At 53.7% G+C, this 23,138-nt stretch overlaps 2 protein-coding genes across 6 annotated transcripts in view; one reads left to right on the forward strand and one right to left on the reverse strand.

The window, feature by feature from the left end:
* ACE (angiotensin I converting enzyme) overlaps positions 1-6,718 on the reverse strand; it is a 107,158-nt gene extending 100,440 nt beyond the window's left edge. Inside the window, exon 1 of the mRNA XM_044999333.1 lies at positions 6,452-6,718. Within this exon, the coding sequence (XP_044855268.1) occupies positions 6,452-6,490 (39 nt within the window). The 5' untranslated portion in view covers positions 6,491-6,718. The remainder of the gene's footprint in view (positions 1-6,451) is intronic.
* On the forward strand, positions 1,927-22,969 carry LOC123356259 (transmembrane ascorbate-dependent reductase CYB561). 5 transcript variants are annotated; one of them, XM_044999340.1, is made up of 8 exons: positions 7,194-7,352; positions 8,250-8,327; positions 10,214-10,553; positions 16,280-16,525; positions 17,545-17,643; positions 17,972-18,075; positions 18,437-18,594; positions 19,649-22,969. In XM_044999340.1, the coding sequence occupies exons 4-8, from the start codon at positions 16,321-16,323 to the stop codon at positions 19,842-19,844; spliced, it is 762 nt and encodes a 253-aa protein (XP_044855275.1). In that variant the 5' UTR covers positions 7,194-7,352; positions 8,250-8,327; positions 10,214-10,553; positions 16,280-16,320; the 3' UTR covers positions 19,845-22,969. The 5 variants fall into 5 exon arrangements, with proteins under 5 accessions (XP_044855276.1, XP_044855275.1, XP_044855274.1 ...); XM_044999339.1 differs by lacking the exon at positions 8,250-8,327 and having other exon boundaries at positions 10,214-10,598; XM_044999338.1 differs by lacking the exon at positions 8,250-8,327.
* The last annotated feature ends 169 nt before the right edge of the window (positions 22,970-23,138 follow it).

The following is a 23,138-nucleotide window of genomic DNA, read 5'->3' on the forward strand; positions in this document are numbered from 1 at the left end:
CATACCTGGATGACTGGCTCATCAAGGGCGATTCTCGAGTGCAAGTGCAAGAGGACGTGGTGTTGGCATGTGCCACTTTCAGCAGGCTGGGGCTCATTCTGAACGTGCCCAAGTCTATCCTAGTCCCAACCCAAAAAATAGAATTTATTGGGGCTCTCCTGGACTCCACTCAAGCCAGAGCTTCTCTGCCCAAGTTCCAGTTCCAAAGCATCAGTAGCATCATCAAGAGCCTCCACTGGTCCCCAACCTCCACGGCCAGAAACTGCACGAAGGCATATGGCAGCCTGCACGCACGTATGTAGTACAACATGCCAGATTGCGCCTTTACCTCCTCCAGCCTTGGTTGGCAAAGGTATACAGACCCAGCTGGGACTCTCTGGACAGACTGGTTACCCTCCCACCCCCAATTCTCAAGTGCCTCAGCTGGTGGCTACAACCTCAGGTGATCTGTGCAGGAGTGCCCTTCGCCAAGCCTCAGCCCTCACTGTCCCTGGTCACCAACGCATCGGAAATGGGCTGGAGAACGTACCTGGGTAGTATGAAAACTGAAGACCTGTGGTCACAACCAGAACTATCGCTGCCTATCAACGTCAGGGAGCTGAGAGCGGTTTGCCTGGCTTGCCAGACGTTCCAGGCCCATCTTCAGGGCAAGCGTGTCTCAGATATGACTGGTTTTGTGGATTGCAGTGGAGACAAAACTGGGACTTAGGCACCTAAAACAAGGATTTAGCGCCTAAGTATTGACATGACTCCCACCCTCAGCGCTCCTGGCCTGGCTGAAAGCCAGCAATGCTTTAAAACTTCCTCCTGAGAGCAGCCTAATAGCTGTGAGGGAGGATGCTCAGCCCTTGGGGGAATCAGGAGAGGAACGTGAAGGTGGCTTCATTCCTTCCTCCCTCCCTCCAAGTGTGCTGCCTCTCCCAAGCCTGCTCCATGATGGAAGGAGGGTATCCCAGGCCAACACCTTGACCACTAGACCATGCTTTCTCTCTGGGTCTGCAATGGCTCCTCCCAGCTTCTGGGAGCTGCAGGCAGCCCCTCTGCCTACCTTCCCCCAATCCTCCTCCTAGATAGAAACAGGGAAAGAACAGCTGGAAGTAGTGGTGGCAGCAGCTGGGGCACCCATCTACACCCCCAGGCATGCCACCCACACCCACTCAGTTTTCCACATAGACATCTCCATCAAACAGCCTCCAGCTTCTCACCCAGCCATTCCAATCTAGCACCCGCTGGCCAATGCTTGGAGCAGGGTGTGCTGACCAGGCACTAGAGTTTGTGGTTATTTACAAGTATGCAGATTAGCTCAACATAATGTGCATGACATCACCCATGGAGCTGCACAAAACTGGCCACAGCAGGGTCTGGATGGAGGGCTGGGAGCACAGGAAGTGGAGCCAGGGTGGAGGGAGGGCAGGGGGAGCAGAGTGAGGGCTGGGGGGTGCAGTGGGGGCAGACAAAAGGCAGGGGGTACAATAGGGGGCAGAAAGGAGGTTGGGGGTACAATGGGGGTAGCTGAGTGGGGGCGGACAGGGGGCTGGGGGCACGGGGGGACACAATGGGGGTAGCTGAGTGGGGGCAGACAGGGGGCTGGGGGCATGGGGGGACACAATGGGGTAGCTGAGTGGGGGCAGACAGGGGGCTGGGGGCACGTGGGGGACACAATGGGGGTAGCTGAGTGGGGGGAGGGGGCTGCCAGCCCGCCCCCGGCTGTTAGCGCTGGGGGGGGAGGACACAGCCCCACACGGGAGCTCTGACCCCTCCCCCGTTACACACGTGCACACTCCAGCCCCTCCCCCTACAGGTGCACACGCCTCCCGCCCAACACACTCACCTGCCCCGCCCCCCCTTCCCGTTTGCACGCTCCAGCCCCTCCCCCGCGCGAGCCGGGCCCGGCGGCGTCACGGCCCAGGTACCGGCCCCGCCCCGGCCGTCAGCGCCCGCCGCCAATGTGCCCGTTGCCCTGGCAACGCCTGGGCCCGCTCCCGGCGAGCAGGAAGCTCCGGCCCGGCCCTGTCCGGCGGCGCTGACACGGGCAAGCGGCTCCTCGCCCCGCCGCGCCGCGGCCTGAGCCCGACGCCACAGGTAGGAGCCGAGGCCCGGAGCCCGCTGAGGGGGTCTGCTGCGCCCGTCGCCGTAGCGTCTGGGCGGGAGGGGAGGGGAGGGGGACCCGCGGCCGCTGAGCCCCAAAGGTTGAGACCCCCCTCAGCCGCTGGGTCGGTGCCTCTGAGCCCCAGATTCTCCCCCTTTCCCCCCCAATGTCTCTGCGTCCCCAGCCGAGCTCTCCGGGCATTAACGGCTGTGGCTCCAGTCCCAAGAACTATGCCCCAGGCAGGATTCTGGCTGCTCAGGCCCCTGGGCCAGGCTGGGGGTGTCACGGTGCTCAGGGGTGTCACAGAATCACACAATATCCGGGTTGGAAGGGACCTCAGGAGGTATCTGCTCAAAGCAGGGCCAATCCCCAAATGGCCCCCTCAGGGATTGAACTCGCAACCCTGGATTTAGCAGGCGTGGGGGGAGGCTGGGACCATACAGAGCTCTCAAGTGTCCAGCGTCTCCGACACTAACTCCTGATTGACCCACAAACTCTCCGTGGCGGGCGCCATCCCCAGCCAGCCAGGGTGAGGGGCAGCTTGGCTCTGGGAAGAGCAAATACCTGGATCATTTGTTTGACCCCCCCGGAGGTTTTGCACTCATAGCACTAAGCGTGGGGGAAAGCGCTGCTTAACAGTGGCAAGACTTCGGGGTAGGGTCTGGAGGCCCCAGCATGCAGGGTGTAATTGGGCACAGGATGGGGGCTCCTGTGTAGGGGGGTAGCTGGCATGCCAGTGCTTAGACTTTTAACGGGCCAGGGGATTCAGGCTGGCATGGCCAGAGATACTCCACACCCAGAAGAGGAGCATAGCCAGTCCCGACCCCATGAATGCATTGGTGGGGGGAGTGCGTTCGGCAACTGCGTTAAGGCCAATGGCACCAGTGGGGCGCAGTTCAATGCCCCGCTTTCAGAAGCCTCGGCACACCACCATGTCTAGTGTGTCTGAACAGTGCCACCAGAGAGCGATGGACTGGTAGGAGCTGTGTGAGACTTGGCCTTTTGTGGTCATTCCAGTGAAGCTGGGCTCTGTGCCTTAGTTCCTGTGGGTTTGCAATACACCTCTTGTTCTGTTTTGGGTTTGAACAAGCCTGTCTGTGGGAAGGAGGGAAAAGGTTTTTAGCAGTGTTTTAGCAGAGAGGATCCACTGCCTCTCACTTGCCTTCCTGAAGGTGTGGTGCTGTCCTGTAACCTGCTCACTCCCTCCTGAATGTGTCTGGCTTTGTAAGGGCTGATCCTGTGCTTAAAAAAAACCCACAAGTGTTTTGCACCTGCTAGCGGAACAGGATTGGTCCCTCAGTTAACTGATGACAGGCCTTTTCTCTCTGCTGTGTTTACTGGGCAGCAGATGCACCCTTTTGTCAGTCAGCGCTGAAGCTGTGTGATGTCTGAGAGATGCATTTAGTCATATGATGGGACAAGAGGGCAGGGACCTTCAGACAGGACCTTAAGCCAGGTGCCACCCACCCTGTCTTTTGTATTCTCTTATCCAGCTGCCTTATGCTTCCATTTGTTGGCAGTAATTTCATTGTTGCATCACAAGCACTTGAAGAAATGGAAGAGTGGAGAATGTTTCCTCAGGAGGACTGGATTGTTTCTTTCTTTTTTGCATAGTTTCTACAAGCCTGTAACAATTGTCCCAAAACTGTTTGTTTAGCAAACTTTAAATAGCCTTCTTTTCTCTTAACCTCCCTTCCTTTGGGTTTGGTTGGGGAGTTTGACACTTGGTTCTTGAAAAGATTCCCATTCCCATATAGATTTCTTATTTCCATAAGATGTGCTAGGCAGACCTCACTTCTGGGTGGGTGTGTCCCATCTAACTGGACTTTTCCATCAGCCACTACTCACAGGGTTCTAGCAGATCAAACCAAATGAGGTCCAACTTGGAAAATGATCTGAAACACGGGTGTTCGATGTGAGAGAAATACCCAGGCAGCTGTAATGAAGAACTAGATCTAGGGGCAAGAGTGGGCAGTACATTAGACAGGCGTTTGCAATGGGATGTGTAATCCTGGACTGCAGATAGGAAGGATGGCACAGTGGTTAGGGCACTAGCCCAGGACCCTGCTCTGTGTCATACTTCTGGTGTGACCTTGGGCATGTCATTTAGTGCCTCTGTGCCTCAGTTCCCCATCTGCAAGCTGAGGATCAGAGCACTTCCCTACCCCCTAGGGATGTGTGAGGATTAACTGCATTAAAGATTGTAGGCACTCGTATGCTGTGGAAATTGGAGGGGCAGATAACTTCCTAAAAGAGACGCTGCATTCACAGAGCAGGGAGGGCAGAGTTCTTCTCTGCAAGGTGCACCCCCACCTAGAATATTGCATTCCGCTTTGGGCACTGAGTTACCAGAACAGTATTGACACTGGAGGGTTTTCAGAGAACAGCAACTGACCTGACCTGGAGGGTTTGATTTATAAGGAAATTTGAAGCCATGGGCTAGAGTTCCCAGGGCTCAGGACTGAATTTCCAGGAGAGCTGGTCCCACATTTGCTTACTTAGTTGTCAGATCTGTGAAAGTGCCCAGCACCCAGCAGCCCCACTGTGCCACATAGGGCTAGGAGGTTTGCACAACAACTCAGCACCCAGCGTGCATCTGATGTATGAGCTCTTGTGAAAAATCTAGCTGTAAAAATTCCAGCTGGGTGTTGTATAGGTTGGTTAGTGATGACTAAGGAAGGATATAACACTCTGCAAATATTTGCAGACTGTTAAGGCCAAGGAGGGAGGGAAGTGCTGTGTGTAGTAACCTGAGGTTTAGCTAGAAGTAATAGATTGAAATCAAGGAAGAGTGTAGGCTGAATATTGAGATAACAAGCTCCAGCAGGTGAGATGTATTTGACTGTGCAACAGTCTTCAACTGAAGAGGATGAAGCCCCATTATTGGGTCTTTAACAATGGGATTGGATAAGGGATTAGAAGCTGCCACAGAGAGATCAATCCTGCACTGACTCCCGCAGATAGACTGGACAGTCAGATAGTTCGAGGTAGAATAACCCTTTCTGATTCTGTTCAGGGCCGGCTCTAGCTTTTTTGCCGCCTCAAGCAAAAAGAAAAAGGGGGCAGCCGGACTGCTGAAGGGGGAGGAAAAAAAAAAAAAGCAGCTGCAGGGAGTGTGGTCAAGGCGGCTCGCAGGGGGGTGAAGGGCGGCGCTGCAGCCCGCTTGCAGCCGGGCGAGAGGGGCTCCCCCCTCCGGCCTTGGGGTGCTTCTCCCGGCCGGGCAAGCGGAGCCCCTGCAGGAGGTGCTGGCTCAGCTGCTCCTTTTTAAAGGCGGCTCGGCGGGAGGCAGAGGCCGGTCCAGGCGGCAGGGAGTGGTGCGTCCCAGGGAGCCCGGTGGCACGGTGAGCGGCAGGGATCGCTAGTTCCTGCCCCCCGGCCGGGGTCCATGCCCCAGCTGGGCAGGGACTGGCAGAGCACGGGGAGCCGGCTGGCGGCTCCGGAACTGCGGACCGGGATGCCAAAGCAAACAAAAAAAACCAACCCCATGGCAGGGCAGCCAGAATGTGCTGCCCCAAGGTTGGCCGGAATGCCGCCCCTGGCACATGCTTTCTCATCTGGTGCCTGGAGCCGGCCCTGATTCTGTTAAATCACTGTAATGGGGTGTGACCGGGGCTCGACCCTCTCCGAGGGGCGGAGGGGAGCCACACCGACTCACTACACAGACTGGTCCGGGCAGGTCCCCGGTGTTCCTGGGCGACAAACACAAAATCCCAAGGTGCAGGCCCTCTGGCTCGGGGCTGCGCAACAATACAGAGTCAACGGCGCTCAGACCCGTTGGTTAGTGATGCCCTTTTGGCTCAGGGCTGAGCAAACACAGAGTTCAGGGAGCTCAGGCCCCCCTGCTTCAGGGCTGAGCAGCAGTACAGTCTAAAGGGGCCTAGCCCTAAGTTCAGGCGGGGCACCAAACACAGAGTCACAACGCTCAGACCCTTTTGGCTCAGGGCTGAGCAAAGACAATCAGTAACACAAAGTTCAGGGAGCTCAGGCCTCTGGTTCAGGGCTGAGCAGCAGTACAGTCTAAAGGGGCCCAGCCTAGGTTCGGGCAGGGCACCAAACACAGAGTCACCAGGCTCAGACCCTTTTGGCTCAGGGCTGAGCAAAGAATCTTGTACCTAAGCTCGGGCTCTTACACCTGAGCGTTGGGTGAGGGGGAGTCTGCCACCCACGTGTGGGGTGGCAGGGGGGGGACACAGGCCCACCCACTCCACTGCATCCCAGCCCGGGGCCCTAGCAGCAGCTATCACCGCTGCTCGGTCAGTGGGGCTCCTGACCGGAACACACTGACATAGGTTCGGGTATGTCTGCAGCCTAACTGGGGTCGGCTACCCCTGGGTTACTTCCAGTCTCCCTCTCAGGGCCTACCTGGTCCGTGGCGTCAGTCCCCGGCCAGTCCACCAGCATGGGCTCCTCTCGGCCAGGGCTTGGTGGCAGGTCTGGCAGTTCCTCAGGGAAGTCCAGCCAGGCATGCTCTGGCGGCTCCTCCGGGTAGCAGCAGGGGTGAGGAGGCTCTGGCAGCTCCTCCGGATAGAAGGCATGGGGAAGCTCCGGTCAGTCTGGACAGCTGCCCTGGGTCCCTGAGGTTTTCCCCAGTCGTGAGCTCCCTGCGGTACATCTGCTCCCTGCAGCAGCTGGCCCCCGACTGAGCTCTGGCTGCCAGCTTTTATCCTTCCGGGTCGTCGCCTGACCCTTGGAGGGGCGGGCTCAATGCTCCTTGGCCCCGCCCCCTCAGGCTTCTGGCTAGGTGCTCCCTCTGCTGGGCAGGAGGGGAGCCACACCGACTCACTACAATCACCAGCTGTAAAACCTGTTTTTAGGGCGGTTGCATTGGTGTTTTGTCAGATGCTTTATTTCAAGGCTTTGACAGGACGTCTGACTCACTTGTTTCCTGTGCCCATGGGGGGATCGCTTCAGCGGCTAAATGACTGGGAGCTGAGAATTGGCACTAATGTGCTGTGCTCCTGTTTGCAGTGTCAAGGCAACTGCCTTGTGAAGCGGAATGGGTTAACTGCTTCTGGACATCTGTTTCCCAGCATGCATAGCTTAATTGGGGATCTTGCTTCAGGTGTTACCAGTTTAGCTGAGGCTGATTGTCAGGTGATTAACCTAGCCTGAAACATCAGGCACAGCTGAGAGCATTGGGTGCACAGCTGAGAGCATTGGGTGAGCAGCTGTCACTTGGCAGATGACACTGAAACACAGAGAGGCTGTTCTCGCTGCTGTTCGAGACTGAAGTGTGGTGTGGACTGACTGTCTAGGAGTCTATGTGAGTCTGATTCTGACTAGTTTAGCGCTGACTATGTAGGCTTTAATTTTGGGAGTGTGGGGTGGGGCTCTGACCAGCAGCACTGACCAGCCCCAGTAGCAGGGCTAACTACATGCAATCTTGATACTGAGCTTTAGTGATTTGTGACTGATGTCTGTATTTTCCAGCAGAAGTGTATTTAGTTGGGGTGGAGTACATCCATCCATTAGACTGTGCGGGAAGGTAGCAGCTCCAGATGCATGTCTTGTTTTTCTTTTAAGTTATGGTCCCCTCCTAGTTTCCATCCTCGCCTTGTGCGTCCCATTGAGAGCTGCTTGAGATGTTCAGTGGAAGCAAGCGGCAGATGAGTGATAGAAGGGATGGGGGGACTGGGGTGAGGGGGCCCTGGCTTGGACTGCACAGCTGGCAAAGAGGGGTGAGGAGAGCTGGCGTTTAAATCCTTAGCGCTGCAGTGACGGAGGGTCTGTCCTGCACTGGGTGTTTCCATTGCTGGTTAGATGGGTGGGGATGGAGAGAGATTCTCTTATTGCTTATGGCATCAATTAAGGATAAGATTGTCACAAAATCACAGAATCTGTGACTTTCAGAGACCTCTGTGACATTTTCTGCTTCAGCCCCAAGGTGGCAGGGTCAGAGCGGTCAGTCGGCAGTGGCCCCGGGGCCCTCAGCTGCCTGCAGTGGGGCTTGTGCTCCTTCCCCCCCCCCCACGGGGTTTGGGCTTCAGTTCCTCCCCCCATCAGTCGTCCCCCCCCCCCTGTAATTTTTGTAAAAGTCACAGACAGGTCATGGGCTTCCCTGAATTTTTGTTTATTGCCTGTGACTTTTACTAAAAATAATGTTGACAAAATCTTAAGCTCTGCAACAATATTTGTGAAGGATTTTTTTCCTCCTCAATAGAAAATGTCCCCTGTGGTACCATTCGAGGGGACCCTGAACAGAAGAGAACACATCTCTGTTCTCCCCTCATGCTATCAGGTTAGTCTTCGTCTGGATCTATTTCAGGGTAGCTGTTCTGATGCCGTGGCCCTACAGCAGGTTATGTTTCTCCAGGCAGGAAGAGCAGCCGGGTAGTTAAGTCAGAGTGACTTTTACTTTAGATTTAGAGAACAAAAGCAACATCTACATCAGAGCCGATGATGAGTGTTTCCTTCCTCTGTATCAGTCTGTCCAGCTGTTCTCTGAAGACCAGGAATCCCTTAGCTGATAGGGGCCAGATTTCCAAGTCAAGCACCCACAACTAGGGCCATGTTCTAAAAGGGCTCAGCCCCCATTGACACCATTGGCCTGTTTGCCCCGCAGCCAGCATGCTGAGCAATCCCGTAAATCTGGACGCTTGTAATGGTACCTAGATAGGAGCTGAGGTCTTTGGAAAATCTGGTTGTTAAGGGGCAGAACACAGAATATCAAGTCAAAACAGTTATAGCTGGATCCACTTCCAGGCTGACTCATGTTAACAGCATTGCCATGTGAATAGCTCCTAAGCCAGCCTCACGTGAGGCTTCTGATGGCCATTTTACGATTATAGCAATGCACAGTTCTGGTAGAATTATTAACCCCTTACAGGTACAAGGGGCAATGTCTCAGGCCCCATGTGGTGTGCTTTGCTGCCTGTAATATTTCCTAGGGCCTTTTTCTGTCTGCATCCATCTTTTTTTGCCTGCCATGAACCTTTCTATGGTTTGGTGCCCAGCCCCTGGTAGAGGAAGGCTTGTTACAGCCACATGCACTGCCAGGGCCATCTAAGTTCTGTCATGATGGTGGGAATTTCTCCTGCCACCACAACCATGTCCCAGCTTGGTAACAACCCTTGCGGTGAACTCCCACGGTACCTGGGATGAAAAGTGAGCTCTGCAGGAGGCACCTGGGTATTCTGTGCCCTAAAAACAGCTGGTGATGCCAGTTGTTCTGGTGTCTGATGGTCAGGTTCTGACTCCATCCTGGTGCAGCAGGCTGCCTTGTATGGTGTGGGGACTGGAGAGAGGAAAACTGCAAGTGGCATTTCTTTAGAATATCAGGGTTGGAAGGGATCTCAGGAGGTATCTAGTCCAACCCCCTGCTCAAAGCAGGGCCAATCCCCAGACAGATTTTTGCCCCAGATCCCTAAGTGGCCCCCTCAAGGATTGAGCTCACAATCCTGGGGTTAGCAGACCACTGCTCAAACCACTGAGCTATCCCTCCCCCCAGCTTTCCAAAGCTCTTTGTTTCCCCTTATAGGACAGTGGGGGCTGACTAACCCCTAGCCATCTTGTACTGTGGATGGACAAATGGCCATTTGTCCACAGGCTTAATTTATGGCTAGTAATTTTGGGGCTGCCTCTGAGGTTATGGGGTTGGAGGAGGGAGCTGCATCTCTTCTTTATCCTCCCCCTTCCCTCTTGGCTAGGGGCACGATTTCCCTTGGCGAAGAGCTCTCGTCCCAGCATTGGTGGGTGCCTTGATGTCCCCATTCCACGTTCACAAGGAAAGTGCTGTTAGCTGGCTTGCAAGTGTGTCGTGTTCCCCCTGCCCCTGGAGATATGTGGGAATAGAGGTGCCTGCCTCTGGCTGAGAGAGAGGAGCCCTATGACCCAGTCCCTTAATATTCCCAAAGGGACAGCGCCTGCTGCTTGCCTTGAGACTCCTCTGCTTTTTGATTCCTAATGTCCCTTCCAGAGCCTCTTCTGCCCTCAGGCTGCAAGTGCCACATGCACACAGCTGGCATTTTCAGTGCAATCTAATAGAATAAGCCAGTTGTCTTAATCCACTTATCAGGTATGATCCAATAAAGCCTGCAGCTCTGGCTAAGAGTGAAGTGAGCGTGTTCTTAATAAATCTCCCCCGTTTCAACTGGCGTCTTTAATCTGCCTCTGTCACTTACACAGAAACTTCAAGATGGAATTAACGATGCTGCCTGCTGCTCCTGGACCCTTCCAAATCGAGAGACTCTGAAACCCCGCAGCCCAGCGCTGGGAGCTAGCACATAGTTTACCTTTTCTCCAAAAGAATGTTTGTGTGATGTGAAAAGAGAGACCACTAATGCCGAGACACCAACACCTTGTCCTGTCCTCCTTCAGTGGTGGGAGATACTTCCCTAACCTGCAAGGAGAAAATTCCTTAGTGCATCTGTAGCTCTTGCATTGTGCTTGTGAAACTGGCCACACAAAGGAAAGGCCACTCGGTGTGATCTGTCAACCAGCAGCAACTCCCCTCTCCCCCAGCCAGGTCAGTGCTGCTGCTCAGACCACGCTGAGGGTCCTGTTGGACTGAGTGAGTAGGGGTCCTGACCTGGAATTGGGGTGGGCACGTAGAAAGTAGCTTTTTGGGTGCCCGGGAGGAGTAAGGTACCGTGATGGTCTGTTGGCACCCTTGCCAGGGCAGAGTTACAGCTGTGTGTGCAGCAGCATTGTTACTGCACTTCCTGCTTTATGTAAGTTTGTGTTGCGGTCTTTTGGTTTTTTCCCTTGTAACATTTAATTGTTTGGGTTTTTTGTGGGGGTGGGGGTATTATCTGTATTATGGGAGCACCTACGACCCCCGTCACACGCAGGACTCCATTGTTCTAGGTGCTGTACAAATGCAGCATGAAAAGCTGGTTCCTGCCCCAAAGAGCTTACAATCTAGCTATAAGACAAGACACAACAGATGGATAGAGAGAGACAGGGGAGCACAAGGAAACAGTGAGACCGTTCGTACGGTTGGAAGTCCCGCCTCTGGGCAGGCTATGGGGAATGAAGGCCCTGATGGTGCACAGTGCCTGGTGGAGAGGCAGCGTGGCAGGCTCAGGTTGGTTCTGTTCTTGACTGTCCCAGACGTGACATGTAGAACCTCTGCCAGGCCTCTCCCTTCTCTGTCTTTTCAGCCTGGTTTGATTTCTTGTCAAATGGATTTTAGAGAGGAGTCAACAACTAGCTGTGCTGGTGGAAGAGAAATTCCATTTGTGGAAGCGTAATGCCCCTCACGCGAGTCAGCAGCCGGGGTGAATGGGGATCAGGACACTTAGCAAGTGTGGTTTGCACAGTAAATAGGATTCCTGGTTTCAGCAAAGAGAAGGGGGAAAGCCGCTGTTACAGAGGCAAACATGTTGACTTCACACGCTTGTCCATTCATTTGCTTAGCCTTTAGCAATGAGGCTTGAGTCTGCAATATTGGAGTCTAATTCAAGTGACCTTGTGCAGTCTCCATGATCTTATCTGTAACACAGGGGGACTGACAGCTGCCCGTCTCTGAGGCCAGGCAGCTGCCCGTCTCTGAGGCCAGGCTGGGTCAATCAGCACTGGTATAAAGTGCGCAGAAACATTAATAACAGCTGGGGGAAGACTGAAGTCACGGTCTCCTTGCTCCCAACCCACTGCTCCTTCCCCCAGGGCTCAGGATAGGTGGTGGTGGAGTAAGCATCCATCAGAGTTATTCCAGTGCTATAAGGTCCATATGGAAACTGCCAGTGGGCTCTTCCCCCTACTTCTGTGCCTCCCCACCCCCAAAAAGTTTGAAAATTTAAAATTGGGTTGTGGGTGGGGGGGAAACGCTGCTGTTTCAGGAACCACTTGACCAAATGACTCCCAGTTTGCACCACTCACTGTGCCCTGGACTCTGAACTGACATACCAGTTTCCCAGCTGATCTTATGTATGCAACAGAAATGGTGTTGCAACTCTATCTAGCACTTGCCACCTCCTAAGAGAAGTTAATTTGTAGCCCTAATGTTGGTTTAGGGAATAGATCGTGTGCCAGGTGAGCAATTTGTTGTCTTTGCTCTGGTGCCTGAGCAGAATTGAAAGTCAAAACTGCTTTCCAATTGCTGGATAAACGTGGAAGGGAGGGCATTGCCTGGCCTGGGCTCTGGCCAGGTGGCCTGCTCTGGCTTGGCTCTGCCAACGTGTTTCATTCCTCTTGTGCAACATCTCTGCTCTGCCAGCCCTCGTCCCCCCTTGAGTAGCCACAGCTCATGCCAAATGGTGTGTGGTGGAGGATGAGAGCATCAGAGGGAGTTGGCCTCCTCTCCTGTGGCGGATGGCTGAGGATGAGGAAGGCAGACACTAGAGCCTTTGAATGGCCTGCTTCATACATGAAGGCCCTGTCAATACAGATATGTGCTTAGGTTAAAGAATTCCATGTACCATGAGTATTCACACACTCCCCAGACCTATTGCTGTTCAAGCCTTGGGTTTCTCCACTTTCTCTGTCCTTGTTTCTATTACTTCCCAAGCAGGGCTGCCCAAGAGGATTCAGGGGGCCTGAGGCAGGGCCGGGTCTTCGGCGGCAGTAGAGCAGCTTAAATGCCACTGATCGCAGCATTTTTTTTTTCTGGCGCTTGTACTCACCGGGCAGCGCTCCGAGGCTTCGGCAGCACTTCAGCGGTGGGTCCTTCACTTGCTCCGAGTCTTCCGCTGCACTGAAGGACCCGCCGCCAAAAACCCGGAGCGACTCGCGGGGCCCCTGTGGGGCCCGGGGCAAATTGCCCCACTTGCTTCCCTTCCCCCCCTCCGCGGGCGGCCCTGCTCCCAAGAAAGGCTGCGGCATGTCAGACTTTTGTTTATTAGCAATTACTGAGGCTTGGTCTACACTGAAAAGTTACATCTGCACAGCACCCCAACCGACATCGCTATGCCGACAAATCCCCAAGGTTAGATACAGTTCGGTTGACAGAAGACTGCTTCCATTGACCTCGCTGCTACTGTTTGGCGTAGGCTGCGTCTACACTAGGGGCTGTGCAGGTGTAGCTATGCTGCGGTAATCTCCACCCATTTTCCCTTCTTTGGTGGAGAGAGAGTGAGAATCTTTCCCCCCAACAGCTCCCAGCACTCCAGATGCCAAGCAGTTGACAGCTCTGTTCTGTCTGATGTTGGTCCCAGGAATCCTGTCTAGGGTTACATTTTGTCCCCAGAGCACCTGTATGTCCATCTCATCTCGCTCACTTATTCTAAGTAGGTCTTAAAAACCCTGCCTGCTTGGTTTTCTTGCTTCCCAATTGGAAGGTGTTGCCTCTTTAAGTTTAATGCAGACCCAGGCATGTCATCATGAATACCAGCGGAGACTAGGCATTGGGGGTTTCGCATAGGAGCCAGTGCTGGAAAAAGACCATCTGCTCCTTGGAGAGAGCAAAACAATCAAGATTGTGGGCTCCTTCTGGGAGCCATCTCTTCAGCAGAGCATCCTGTGAGCAAAGGTTTTGCTGTTTAATGCTGACTCACTCTGTCCCTGAATTGCCAACTCCTAGTGTTCCAAAATCATGAGTCCAGCTCCCAAAATCATGCAGTTGGCTCAGGGTGGGTTGATTTAAATCGCCAAGTGAAACACCTCGATTTAAATCAGTGACTTGAATCAATTTTTCTGTTCTATCCTAAAGAGAAGTGCATTCTCGCTGGTTGAGTAACCATTAAAACATGACAGGTTTCAGAGTAGCAGCCGTGTTAGTCTGTATCCGCAAAAAGAACAGGAGGACTTGTGGCACCTTAGAGACTAACAAATTTATTTTAGCATGAGCTTTCGTGCTACAGCTCACTTCTTCGGATGCATTAAAACATGTTGATTTTAAAGCTAAATGGAGGCTTTACGCTAGAATTGGTACATCTTGTTGCTACCTAGGAGGGTACACTGTGACTGGGTACTTTTATTTAAACAATTATATAGATTAATATTTTCAGATTCGTAACTGTACATTTTTAGTATGTTAGAAAATAGCACATCAATATATCATACAGGGGTCCCCAACGCGGTGCCCGCAGGTGCCATGGCGTCTAAGTGTGCCCGCGTACTGGCCGGCGGATGAGCATCTGCCAAAATGTCGCTGATAAGCTATGTCATCCAAAGGCGTTGCCGCCGAAATACCGTGCCCATCAGTGATTTTCCCTGAGCTGAGTGTTTCCAGGGTGGGTGGAGTTGTCATAATTTGAGAACTGAGCCAAGCAGAGCTCACCTAGAGGGAAGCTGTAAAATAGGAAGTTGAACTTGATGAGATACATGATGGTGTCTCCTGGAGTCAGAGGCCAGGTCCCAACACCTGTGATGACTTTATCAGTCTCGCAGTCTGGGTCCCCCACAGGAGCAAGCCCTTAATACAGCACATGACCTATTGTGCCATATTCATAAAGCTGGACCTCAAAAATTAGATGTTTTCCCCCCAGTTCTTTGTTTATCTAGAAAAGCCGCCTTTGCCTCAAAGTTTTTGACAGAGGTTCTTGGATTCAGCATTTTCATTTTTTATTTAAACGTTTTGAGAGATTATAAGAAGTTTAGGCCTGAACATATTTTGTATTTAAACTGGGATTTAGTTTTAAACAGGTTTATTTTTAAAAATAGATAAATTTATTATCATTTAAATAACAATAAAAAATCCAATTTAAATCCAATTTTTTTTCTCCCCAAAATTTATTGCTTTTTATCCCCCCTGGATTGGCTTAAATCTCCTCATTTTACGGTTTTTTATTTTCAAGTTTGCTTCATCTGCTGTCTGGTTTTGGAGCCTTTAGGATTCAGGGTTTTCTCTGCAATGATGTGTGCTGCAAACTGGCTTTGTAAAAGAAAGCGGCGATTCTCTCACACCCGACTCCAGGAGCTGGCCTTTAAGAAAATCACCAAATTGCAAGACTGGTGATAAAATCTCAAGAGCTGGCTACCCGTCAGACCCAATGCTCTACAAACCCAGAGGCACTTTAACATCTTTCACTGCTGTAGTACAGAAGAGCCCAGTCATGGGCCAGAACCACTTTGTGCCAGCTGCTGTCCAAACAGAACAAAAATAAGCGGTTTCCTGACCCCAAAGAATTAATAACATAAATCACACACCTGGGGCATCAGCTGGAGAGAGAAGGTCTGAGTGTTCCCGGGGAGGATAAAACGGAGATTTTTTTTAAAGGGAAGGCTCTGGGAAGGACCCTGTGGTGGGTGAGGAAAGGGAAGTCTGTTCATCTGATTAATTCTTAGCTGTGACTGTGGCCACCGCCTGTGCTAAGTTATCCAGCCAAACCTGTTGCACCAGGGGAGCATTTGAGAGATCATTATAACACCCTGAGCTAACCCTGTCCTGTGATTATCCCCTGTCTGGCTCTAGGCAAACCAGGAAGCTTCTGTCTGTATCTAGGCGGGTCCGGGCTGGAGCAGTGTTGGCCAATGAGCTGCCACTAAGCTCAGTGAAAACGACTTGACTGGCCAGTTTGGCAGAGCTGTTTCTGGCCCTCTCCCTTCCAGTTCTTTAAAAGGAAATCCACCCCCAGGGGAATCCTAGCCCAGGCCTACGTCTGCACTCCAATCAAGCCCCACTGCCCTGAGTCGCTGAGCCTGGAACAATGGACTCAGGCTTGTGGGGATGAGGCTGTGGGGCTAAAAATAGTAGTGCAGATGTTCCGGTTTGAGCTCCACTGCTATTTTTAGCCCGACAGCCCAAGCCCTGTGAGCCGGAGTCAACTGACCTGTGCTCTGGGTTTGTCTTTGCAGTGTAGACGCAGTACCCAGCCTGCCTCCCTCTGGGTGTGTCTCCCTCCAGATAAATATCGAATAAGGCAATTAAATCCAACAGCCAAGTGCTGCCTGTCTACATGCCAACCATGCAGTGTTAGGGCTGCACTTCTCTAGGTCAGCACATAATATCTGGGCTGGTTTTGCAGAGATTAGTGAGTGTGAGGAATAGAGCAAGGTGCTCTGGGCCGGCCAGCTCCATAGGCACTGTTAGAGCTGGGAGTGGGTCTGGATTAGGATTCAGAGGCCCTGTCTGAAGCTGAGTAGCAAGCAGCTCTGGGGAGACTTGGTTCTGAGTCAGGATGGGCTGAAAACTAGGGATAAGTCTTGATAGCTGGTTTCTAATCCCCGCTGAAGTTAGAGTGGGCTCCAAGTGGAGATTTGATCTCAGTGGGAGTTGAGCAGAGTTCACAGCCCTGGTCCCTATGGGCAGCCCAGTGCTCCCAGCATGCCGTCAGGTTGCCATGCTGATCACTTTTCTCCTTGTTCTTGCAGCCTGAGATTTTGCCCCAGGAGTGTCCCTGGCCTCGCCTGGCATGGAGGACAGTCTCACAAGGCCTTCGAGCCCAGCAGGGCTCTCCTGTTACATGGCCATTTCTCAGCTGTTAGGTTTGACTGTGATTGCCATGACCGGAGCCTGGATGGGCCAATACCGGGGCGGTATTGCTTGGGAAAGCGCGCTGCAGTTCAACGTCCACCCTCTCTGCATGGTCATTGGCATGGTCTTCCTCCAAGGGGATGGTAAGCTGGGATCCTGATGGAGAATTGCTGAAGGGCTAAGAGCATTCCAAATGCTACCTACCTGTCAGCCAGGCTCTGACCCCTTCACTGCCACGATCACACAGATACCTCCAGCTGTTTGCTGGAAGGTCTAGGTGTGTCTGCTGCAGCCTTAAAAATGGAGTGACTCCTGATTTCCATGTGAGTAACTGGCTTGGAATCCTGACCTTAATGCCTTCCATTGCTCGGCTGCGGTTCAGCAGTGTTAGGGCTTTGACGCTAAGAAGGTAACTCGGTCCAGGTAGCCAAGCTGGCCAAGGACAAAGCTGTCCCCCCCGTGTTAGCAGCGGGGACTGGAGCTGGGGTAACAGGTGCACTGACCCTGTCTGCACAGGGTTGCTTCAGTACGAGGTTCTTACTGTTCTGCCTGGGTGCCGGAGTAGGATGCTACCAGATCCCCTCTGGTGACAGTGCAGCGAACAGCAGCCTCCTGCGGGTGGTGAGATTCCCGCTCTCCGCGGAGTGGGAGTGGAGCTGACGTGGACCAAACCCGTGGCAGGCAGAGCACTTAGCAGGGAGCTCGGCGTTGTGCCCTGCTCCCTTTCACACTAATGTAATTGTGCGGAGCCGGGGGCAGTAATTGTCTCCCAGACGCCCACTTGGGCAGAGAGCCGGTTGCGGCCGTACAGAGCCGTGATGGGGAAAGTGCATCAGCAGGTGCCCCCAGACAGTCCCTGAGGCTTAAAGAAAAGATTAATTGTAGCAAATTAAATTTGGAAAAGGCAGTTGGGAGAACAAGCAAGTGCTTAATGCTCCAGCATGAGTCACCCTCTGCCTCCCTCCAGCGGCTCTGACGCATTCGTTTGTTAGTGCCGATTCTCCCCCTCCTCGGGGCCCTGGGACCCCACCTCTCCCAGGCTTTGTTTGATGCGCTTAGCCCACCTGGCCTGGGGACGGTTCCCTTTGCTCTGGGCTGCAGAGCCGAGGAGGCTGTTCCCTGCCCACCCCCACTGCCTCTCATGCACGTTTCTCTCCCCCAGCTCTCCTGGTTTACCGGGTCTTCAGGAACGAGACCAAGCGCTCGGCCAAAATCCTCCACGGGCTCCTCCACGCCTTCGCGCTGGTCATCGCCCTTGTGGGTGAGTCTTGGATGCCGCAACGGAAAGGTGACCCAGAAGGACCCGTGTGGCAGTCCCCCTGCCCCTAAGGCCGCTGTGTTGGGTCAGCGGCATCCTGTCCAGGAAGGCTTTTAAATCCATCCTCTTCTGTTACAACGAAAAGATCATCCCAGGAAGGCTCCCAGAGCAGAGCCCTTGCTCCCCAGGCTCAGCGCCTGCAGTTTGAGGCTCTGCTCCCCAGGCCGGGTTGGGGAGCGGGTCCAGGCTGGATCCCTGAGTGGGGTGTGTGCGCGAATGGGCTAACGAATGGGCCCAAGCCCTAACTGGCCGCCTCCTGCCATCCCTGCAGGTGTGATAGCCGTGTTCGATTACCACAGGAAGAAAGGCTTTGCAGACATGTACAGCCTGCACAGCTGGTGTGGAATAGCAGCCTTCAGCCTCTACTTCATCCAGGTGAGGAGGAGGAGGGTCCCCTTCAGGAGAGCTACGTCCTGCTTTGCAGTCAGACACATTCGTGCTTGACAGGCAGAGTTCTCCAGTGGTTAGAGCAGGGGCAGGACTGCCGGGTTCTATCCCCAGCTCTGGTGGATTTGTTCTGGATCTCCAGTCTCTGTTCCTTGGCTGCAGGCAGGAGCTCGTTACTGTGCCAGCGTCTGAGGAGGGCTTACGATCACCAATCCTGGGTTAGCCGGGCCAGGAGCTAATTTGCTCCGATTTCTGAGGCCTGTTGTAATAACACCAACTTCCAGCGGAAGCCTGGGCTGTGCAGGGAAAGAGCCCTTACACCCCTCTGCACTTTCTTCTTCCCCTCCAGTGGCTCATGGGCTTCAGCTTCTTCCTGTTTCCTGGAGCATCCTTCTCGCTCCGCAGCAGATACAAACCACAGCACGTCTTCTTCGGCGTCTTCCTCCTCGGTCTCTCCATCGCCACGTGCCTGCTGGGCATCAAGGAGCTGCTCCTCTTCAGTATCCAGTAAGTGACGGAAGCATCTGGGCTGCAATTCCCAGCGTCCCCGGAGAGTTTAGCAACAAGACACCCTTGCCACAGGCCGGCACCTCGCAGGGAAATGGAGTGACTGGGTCGTCCGGACCCGGATTTCAGTCCTATCACTGAACCTCCCTCAGTGTGAGGACTCTCCCCTCTCCTAAACGGGGGGCTGGTTCAGGCCCTCAGTGGGCAAATCTGCCTTTTCTCAAAGGCAACGGCCTCTGTGGCAAAAATAGACGGTGGAATCCCTGGCCAGTGCTAGCAAAGCCTTCCCTGGCAAGCTGGGGGCGCCGCCCCTCCAGGGGGTGACCCACAGGCCCCTAATGACTGGAGCTGCTGGAAATCTTTCACCTGCAACGTTTGCCAGTAGAAAAGAGACTGAAATGTTTTCCAGGATTGTTTCTGAAGGGGAGAACTGACGCGGGTGTCCTTTCTCCAGGGCAAGTGTAAATTACCCAGCCCCCTTCTTGGGCTGATCCCTGGAGCATGCGCAGGCGGGACGGTGTCAGCTGTCAGCTAACCCCAGGCCCCAAATGGCTGAGAGAGGCAACAGCACTTCAGAGCCCTTCCCAGGGCAGGCAAGACTCTGTCTCTCCTTCCCCCGCATTCTTCCCTCAGCAGCTCTAACGCAGCCGTAGGGAAAACCTGCTGCAGATTTGGCTCCATGTGGCGCTGCAGCTCACTCGCCCGTGCTGCTGCTGCTGTGATGGGGAGCGTGACACTCCCCACCCCCATGTTAGAGCAGGCAGCAAAGTAGCTGGAGAGCATTTTTTGGGGCTGGAGATGGCAAACGCTACAGTCAGACCATTAGCTTGTGTTCTTGCCTCTGGCCATGCCTCGGAGGAGAGGAAACACTCGCAGGGCCACGGGGGGCTGTGGGCTGCCCACTGCAGGCTCAGGAGGGTTGGGTGTCATTTCCTGGGCCGTGGCTGGGAGGAGCATGGTACCCTGGTCTGGTCTGGACTCCAGGGAGCCACGCAGACGTTTTCCTCCTCCGGGTGTTCCCTGTTCTCAGCCCAGCCCCTCTCTGCTCCTGCAGGGCCACCTACAGCTCGTTCGTGCCAGAAGGGATCCTGGCCAACGTCCTGGGCCTGCTGCTGATCGGCTTTGGGCTGGTGATCGGCTACATCCTGACGCGGGACGAGTGGAAGCGGCCGCCCCTGGCTGAGGAGCTGGCCCTGTCCATGGATTTTAAAACCCTCACTAAGGGGGAGAGCCCCAGCAGCAGCCAGTGATGGTTCCCTGCGCTGTGGGGCTCCCCCAAGAGGCAGGGCTGGGGTGGACTTCATGGTCGCTGCTCACCCTGCATGTACTAGCCCCTCCGGTGTCTGTTGCTGGTGTGTTGGTGTTGCTGTGATCTCTCTGCCATGTGCTGGTTGTTACGCGTACAGCTGGCGTGAGGGGGGGGGATCTGCTTTAACCCCCCATTTGCAGGGGAACTATGTGCCAATGCGGCGGCTCCCAGCCCCATCCCGGTAATAGGCATCATGGTGCTCTGGGACGAGCCATGTTCTCCCACTGAGCCCTTATGCCAGCCATGGCCACTCCCCTGCCACCCAAATCATGGGGGATGGGCTTTGTATGTGGCAGGCGCAGGGGCATTCCCAGTTGGCTGAGCTGCTGTGGGGGGATTGGATCCCTCGCCCCTCAAGCAGCAGGACGGCAGCATTTCCATTTCCCAGCCTGCCTGGCAAGTTAGCGTGAGGCCCACTAACAAATCTAACTCAAGTGCGGATGGTCAGGGCCTGGCTCGCTCCTTGGGCTGCCTGCACTGACTTCTCCCTCCTGGAGTTCACGCAGGGTGCCAAGCGGTGTGTTGAACACCACGCTCCCTGGCAGCCACACCCCGTTCTCTAGGAGCCTTGTTTTAAACCCTCCCTCACTTTGCATGCAAAGCTTTTCGTGTCTCTAGGGCTAGGGTATTTTTAATGATCACTTGGTATTTGTGTAGCCCTAACGGGTGTGCAGCCATGGCCTGAGTGTGTTGCCTTTGCAGCCCCCTGCTGGCAGCAGCACCTATCTCTGATCAGTCAGGGTGTGTGTGTGTACATGTGCTGCTGTCTGCCCTGGGTAAGATAACCCACCCTGGCCCTTAAACCAGCCTAAACCATCAGTGTTCTTGGAACTCCTCATCCCGGGTACCTCTAGTTCCTGACGGGGGCCGCCCTGCCCTGCAGGCTCTCGCTGGCAGCTCCATTCTGCTGAGATAAGGCGACGCTCCAGCCAGCTGATGTTGAGCAGAGTAGAAATGCAGGTTGGTAAGGTCTAGTGACTGGGTGGGCAGTGAATTTTTTTAACATTATATTCAAGTAAAGGCCTGGTTTCCCCCAGCTCTCACTGCAGGGGGCACGGTCCCTGTCTGCACGAGTGACCCATGACAGCGGCCAGGGGCTTTTCTTTACATCGAACATGCAAAACTTTCCCATCTACCCTTTGTTTGCTCTTCTCTGTGACAAGATGCAGGAGTTCAGGTGTTGCCAGGCATTGCTGGTGCCTAGTGATACTGCAACAAAGACCTCACCTCCCTGCAGGGTCTTTGCATTGATCACCTGTTAAATATTCCCTTCGTGCATGACTGATCAGGGACTAGCCCCCCGTCCACTGCAGCTTTGTACAGAGAGTGGGGCAGGCTCTGCTGCCCCTGGCTGAAGGGTGCATAGGGGCTAGGTTAGCAGACTAACACCCTGTTTCCATGGGGCTGCTTGAGAGCCTTCTAGCCCTGCTTTCCTCAAAGGGGGGGGGTGAGCACCCTGCCCCCTGCTGACGGGTAATAGAGCACACCTGGGTCCCAGGGGGTCCAGGATGCTGTCGTGCGATAACAGCTGTACCCTTGTTTGTAATCCCATCTCTTCACTATACAACACGGGTGTTCAACCTAAAGCATTTCAAAGGGAGACACGGCCCCCGTAGCCATAGTGCAGCCCCCCAGGTGGCCACAGAGCACAGGCTGAAAACCACTCCTGTTTCAGGGGGTCTGCCAAGCGTTATCCGCATTAGGGCCCTGGGCAGAAAGCCAAAGTCGTCCCCACACGATTGAAAGGGATCAGGCAGGGCCCTGGCTTTTATATGCAGAAAAACAGCTGTGGCACAGGTGGGCTCTAGCAGATAACGGCTGGGGGAGGAGCTTTGACAGCTGGGCCTGAGCTGTTAATTAGCAGATACTGTTTGTAAACCCAGAAAAACTTCATCACGTGGCTGCTGATTCTCTTTATAAATATTTCCCCAGCCTCTGTTCAGTGCAGATTCTAATTTTCTGACTTGTTCCCCTAAAGTGACCTGAGCCTGATAAAGCTTGAGCTGAGGGTTTGCCCCACACCCACCACTGCCTCCCTTTCAAACTCCCCCTGCTGAGCAGAGACTGGCTGGGCCTCTGGAGTGCAGCTGGCTCTGTTTAACTCAGCACTCAAGCTGGGTGCCCAACAATGACTAGGCCCTGTGAAAACCTCAGCTCCCATGTTACGTGCTGCAGTGAGAGAGCTCTGGCTGGCGCGTTTCCTAACAGGGCCAGGGCGCCTGCCTGGTTTTTGAAAGACTTGTTCTACTGCAGTCATCCCTTGTCCCAATAGAGGGAAGAAAGGGGGAGGGATAGCTCAGTGGTTTGAGCATTGGCCTGCTAAATCCAGAGTTGTGAGTTCAATCCCTGAGGGGGCCAATTAGGGATCTGGGGCAAAAATCAGTACTTGGTCCTGCTAGTGAAGGCAGGGGGCTGGACTCAATGACCTTTCAAGGTCCCTTCCAGTTCTAGGAAATAGGTATAGCTCCAATTATTATTATTAAAAACTATTATGGCCAGTGTTTGAAATTCACTCTCTGCTGACTTCAGTGGAGCCAGGATTTCACCCACTGACTGATCTTGTCTCTCAGGAGGACCAATGCAAGTTCCTTTAGTCTGAAAAACAACTGGCCAACTCCATAAGGTTGGCTCAGAAAAGTAACACCCTGCTAGGGCCGTGTTTCCCTGCCCCGCAGTGCACTCATCTCTAACGGCAAAAAAAAAAAAAAAAACTTGTATCAAACAGAGGGTGTAAAGTCCCCTGAAAAAAATGCCTGCCAGCAATGGGAATTTGCAGCAGAGTCTCGTACTGCAGAAACCTTTCCTCTGCCAAATGCATAGTCCTGAACTGACCCCAAATGGTGTAGCTAATGGTTACGTGGGAGAATATTTTATAGGCTGTGTTTTAAAACAAAATGCTCTTTAAAGCCGTGTCAAAGGAGCCGCAATCAGTGCACTGTGCTGGTGGCTCATAAATGCTAGTAAGGAAAAACCACGTTAATGAAATGCTGAGCTAAACAGTCTCTGTTTGAACTCTGTTTGCCTGTATTGTACTGCACCTGAGTCAATAAATCCTGGTACCTAGCATGGGCCACTCTTTATATTCTTTCTAACTGGCCAAAGTAAGCACAACTCCTCGGCCAGCTTGGAGCCAGAGCTAACAGAGTGAGCAGTCCGCTTACGTCACGTTCATTGCATGCGTCCAATAGAGGACATATCTGTCACCGCTGAGAAGCTGTAGCAAATACGTAAATTA

The sequence above is a fragment of the Mauremys mutica genome, chromosome 25, assembly GCF_020497125.1.
Source record: "Mauremys mutica isolate MM-2020 ecotype Southern chromosome 25, ASM2049712v1, whole genome shotgun sequence".
NCBI classification, from domain to species: domain Eukaryota; kingdom Metazoa; phylum Chordata; order Testudines; family Geoemydidae; genus Mauremys; species Mauremys mutica.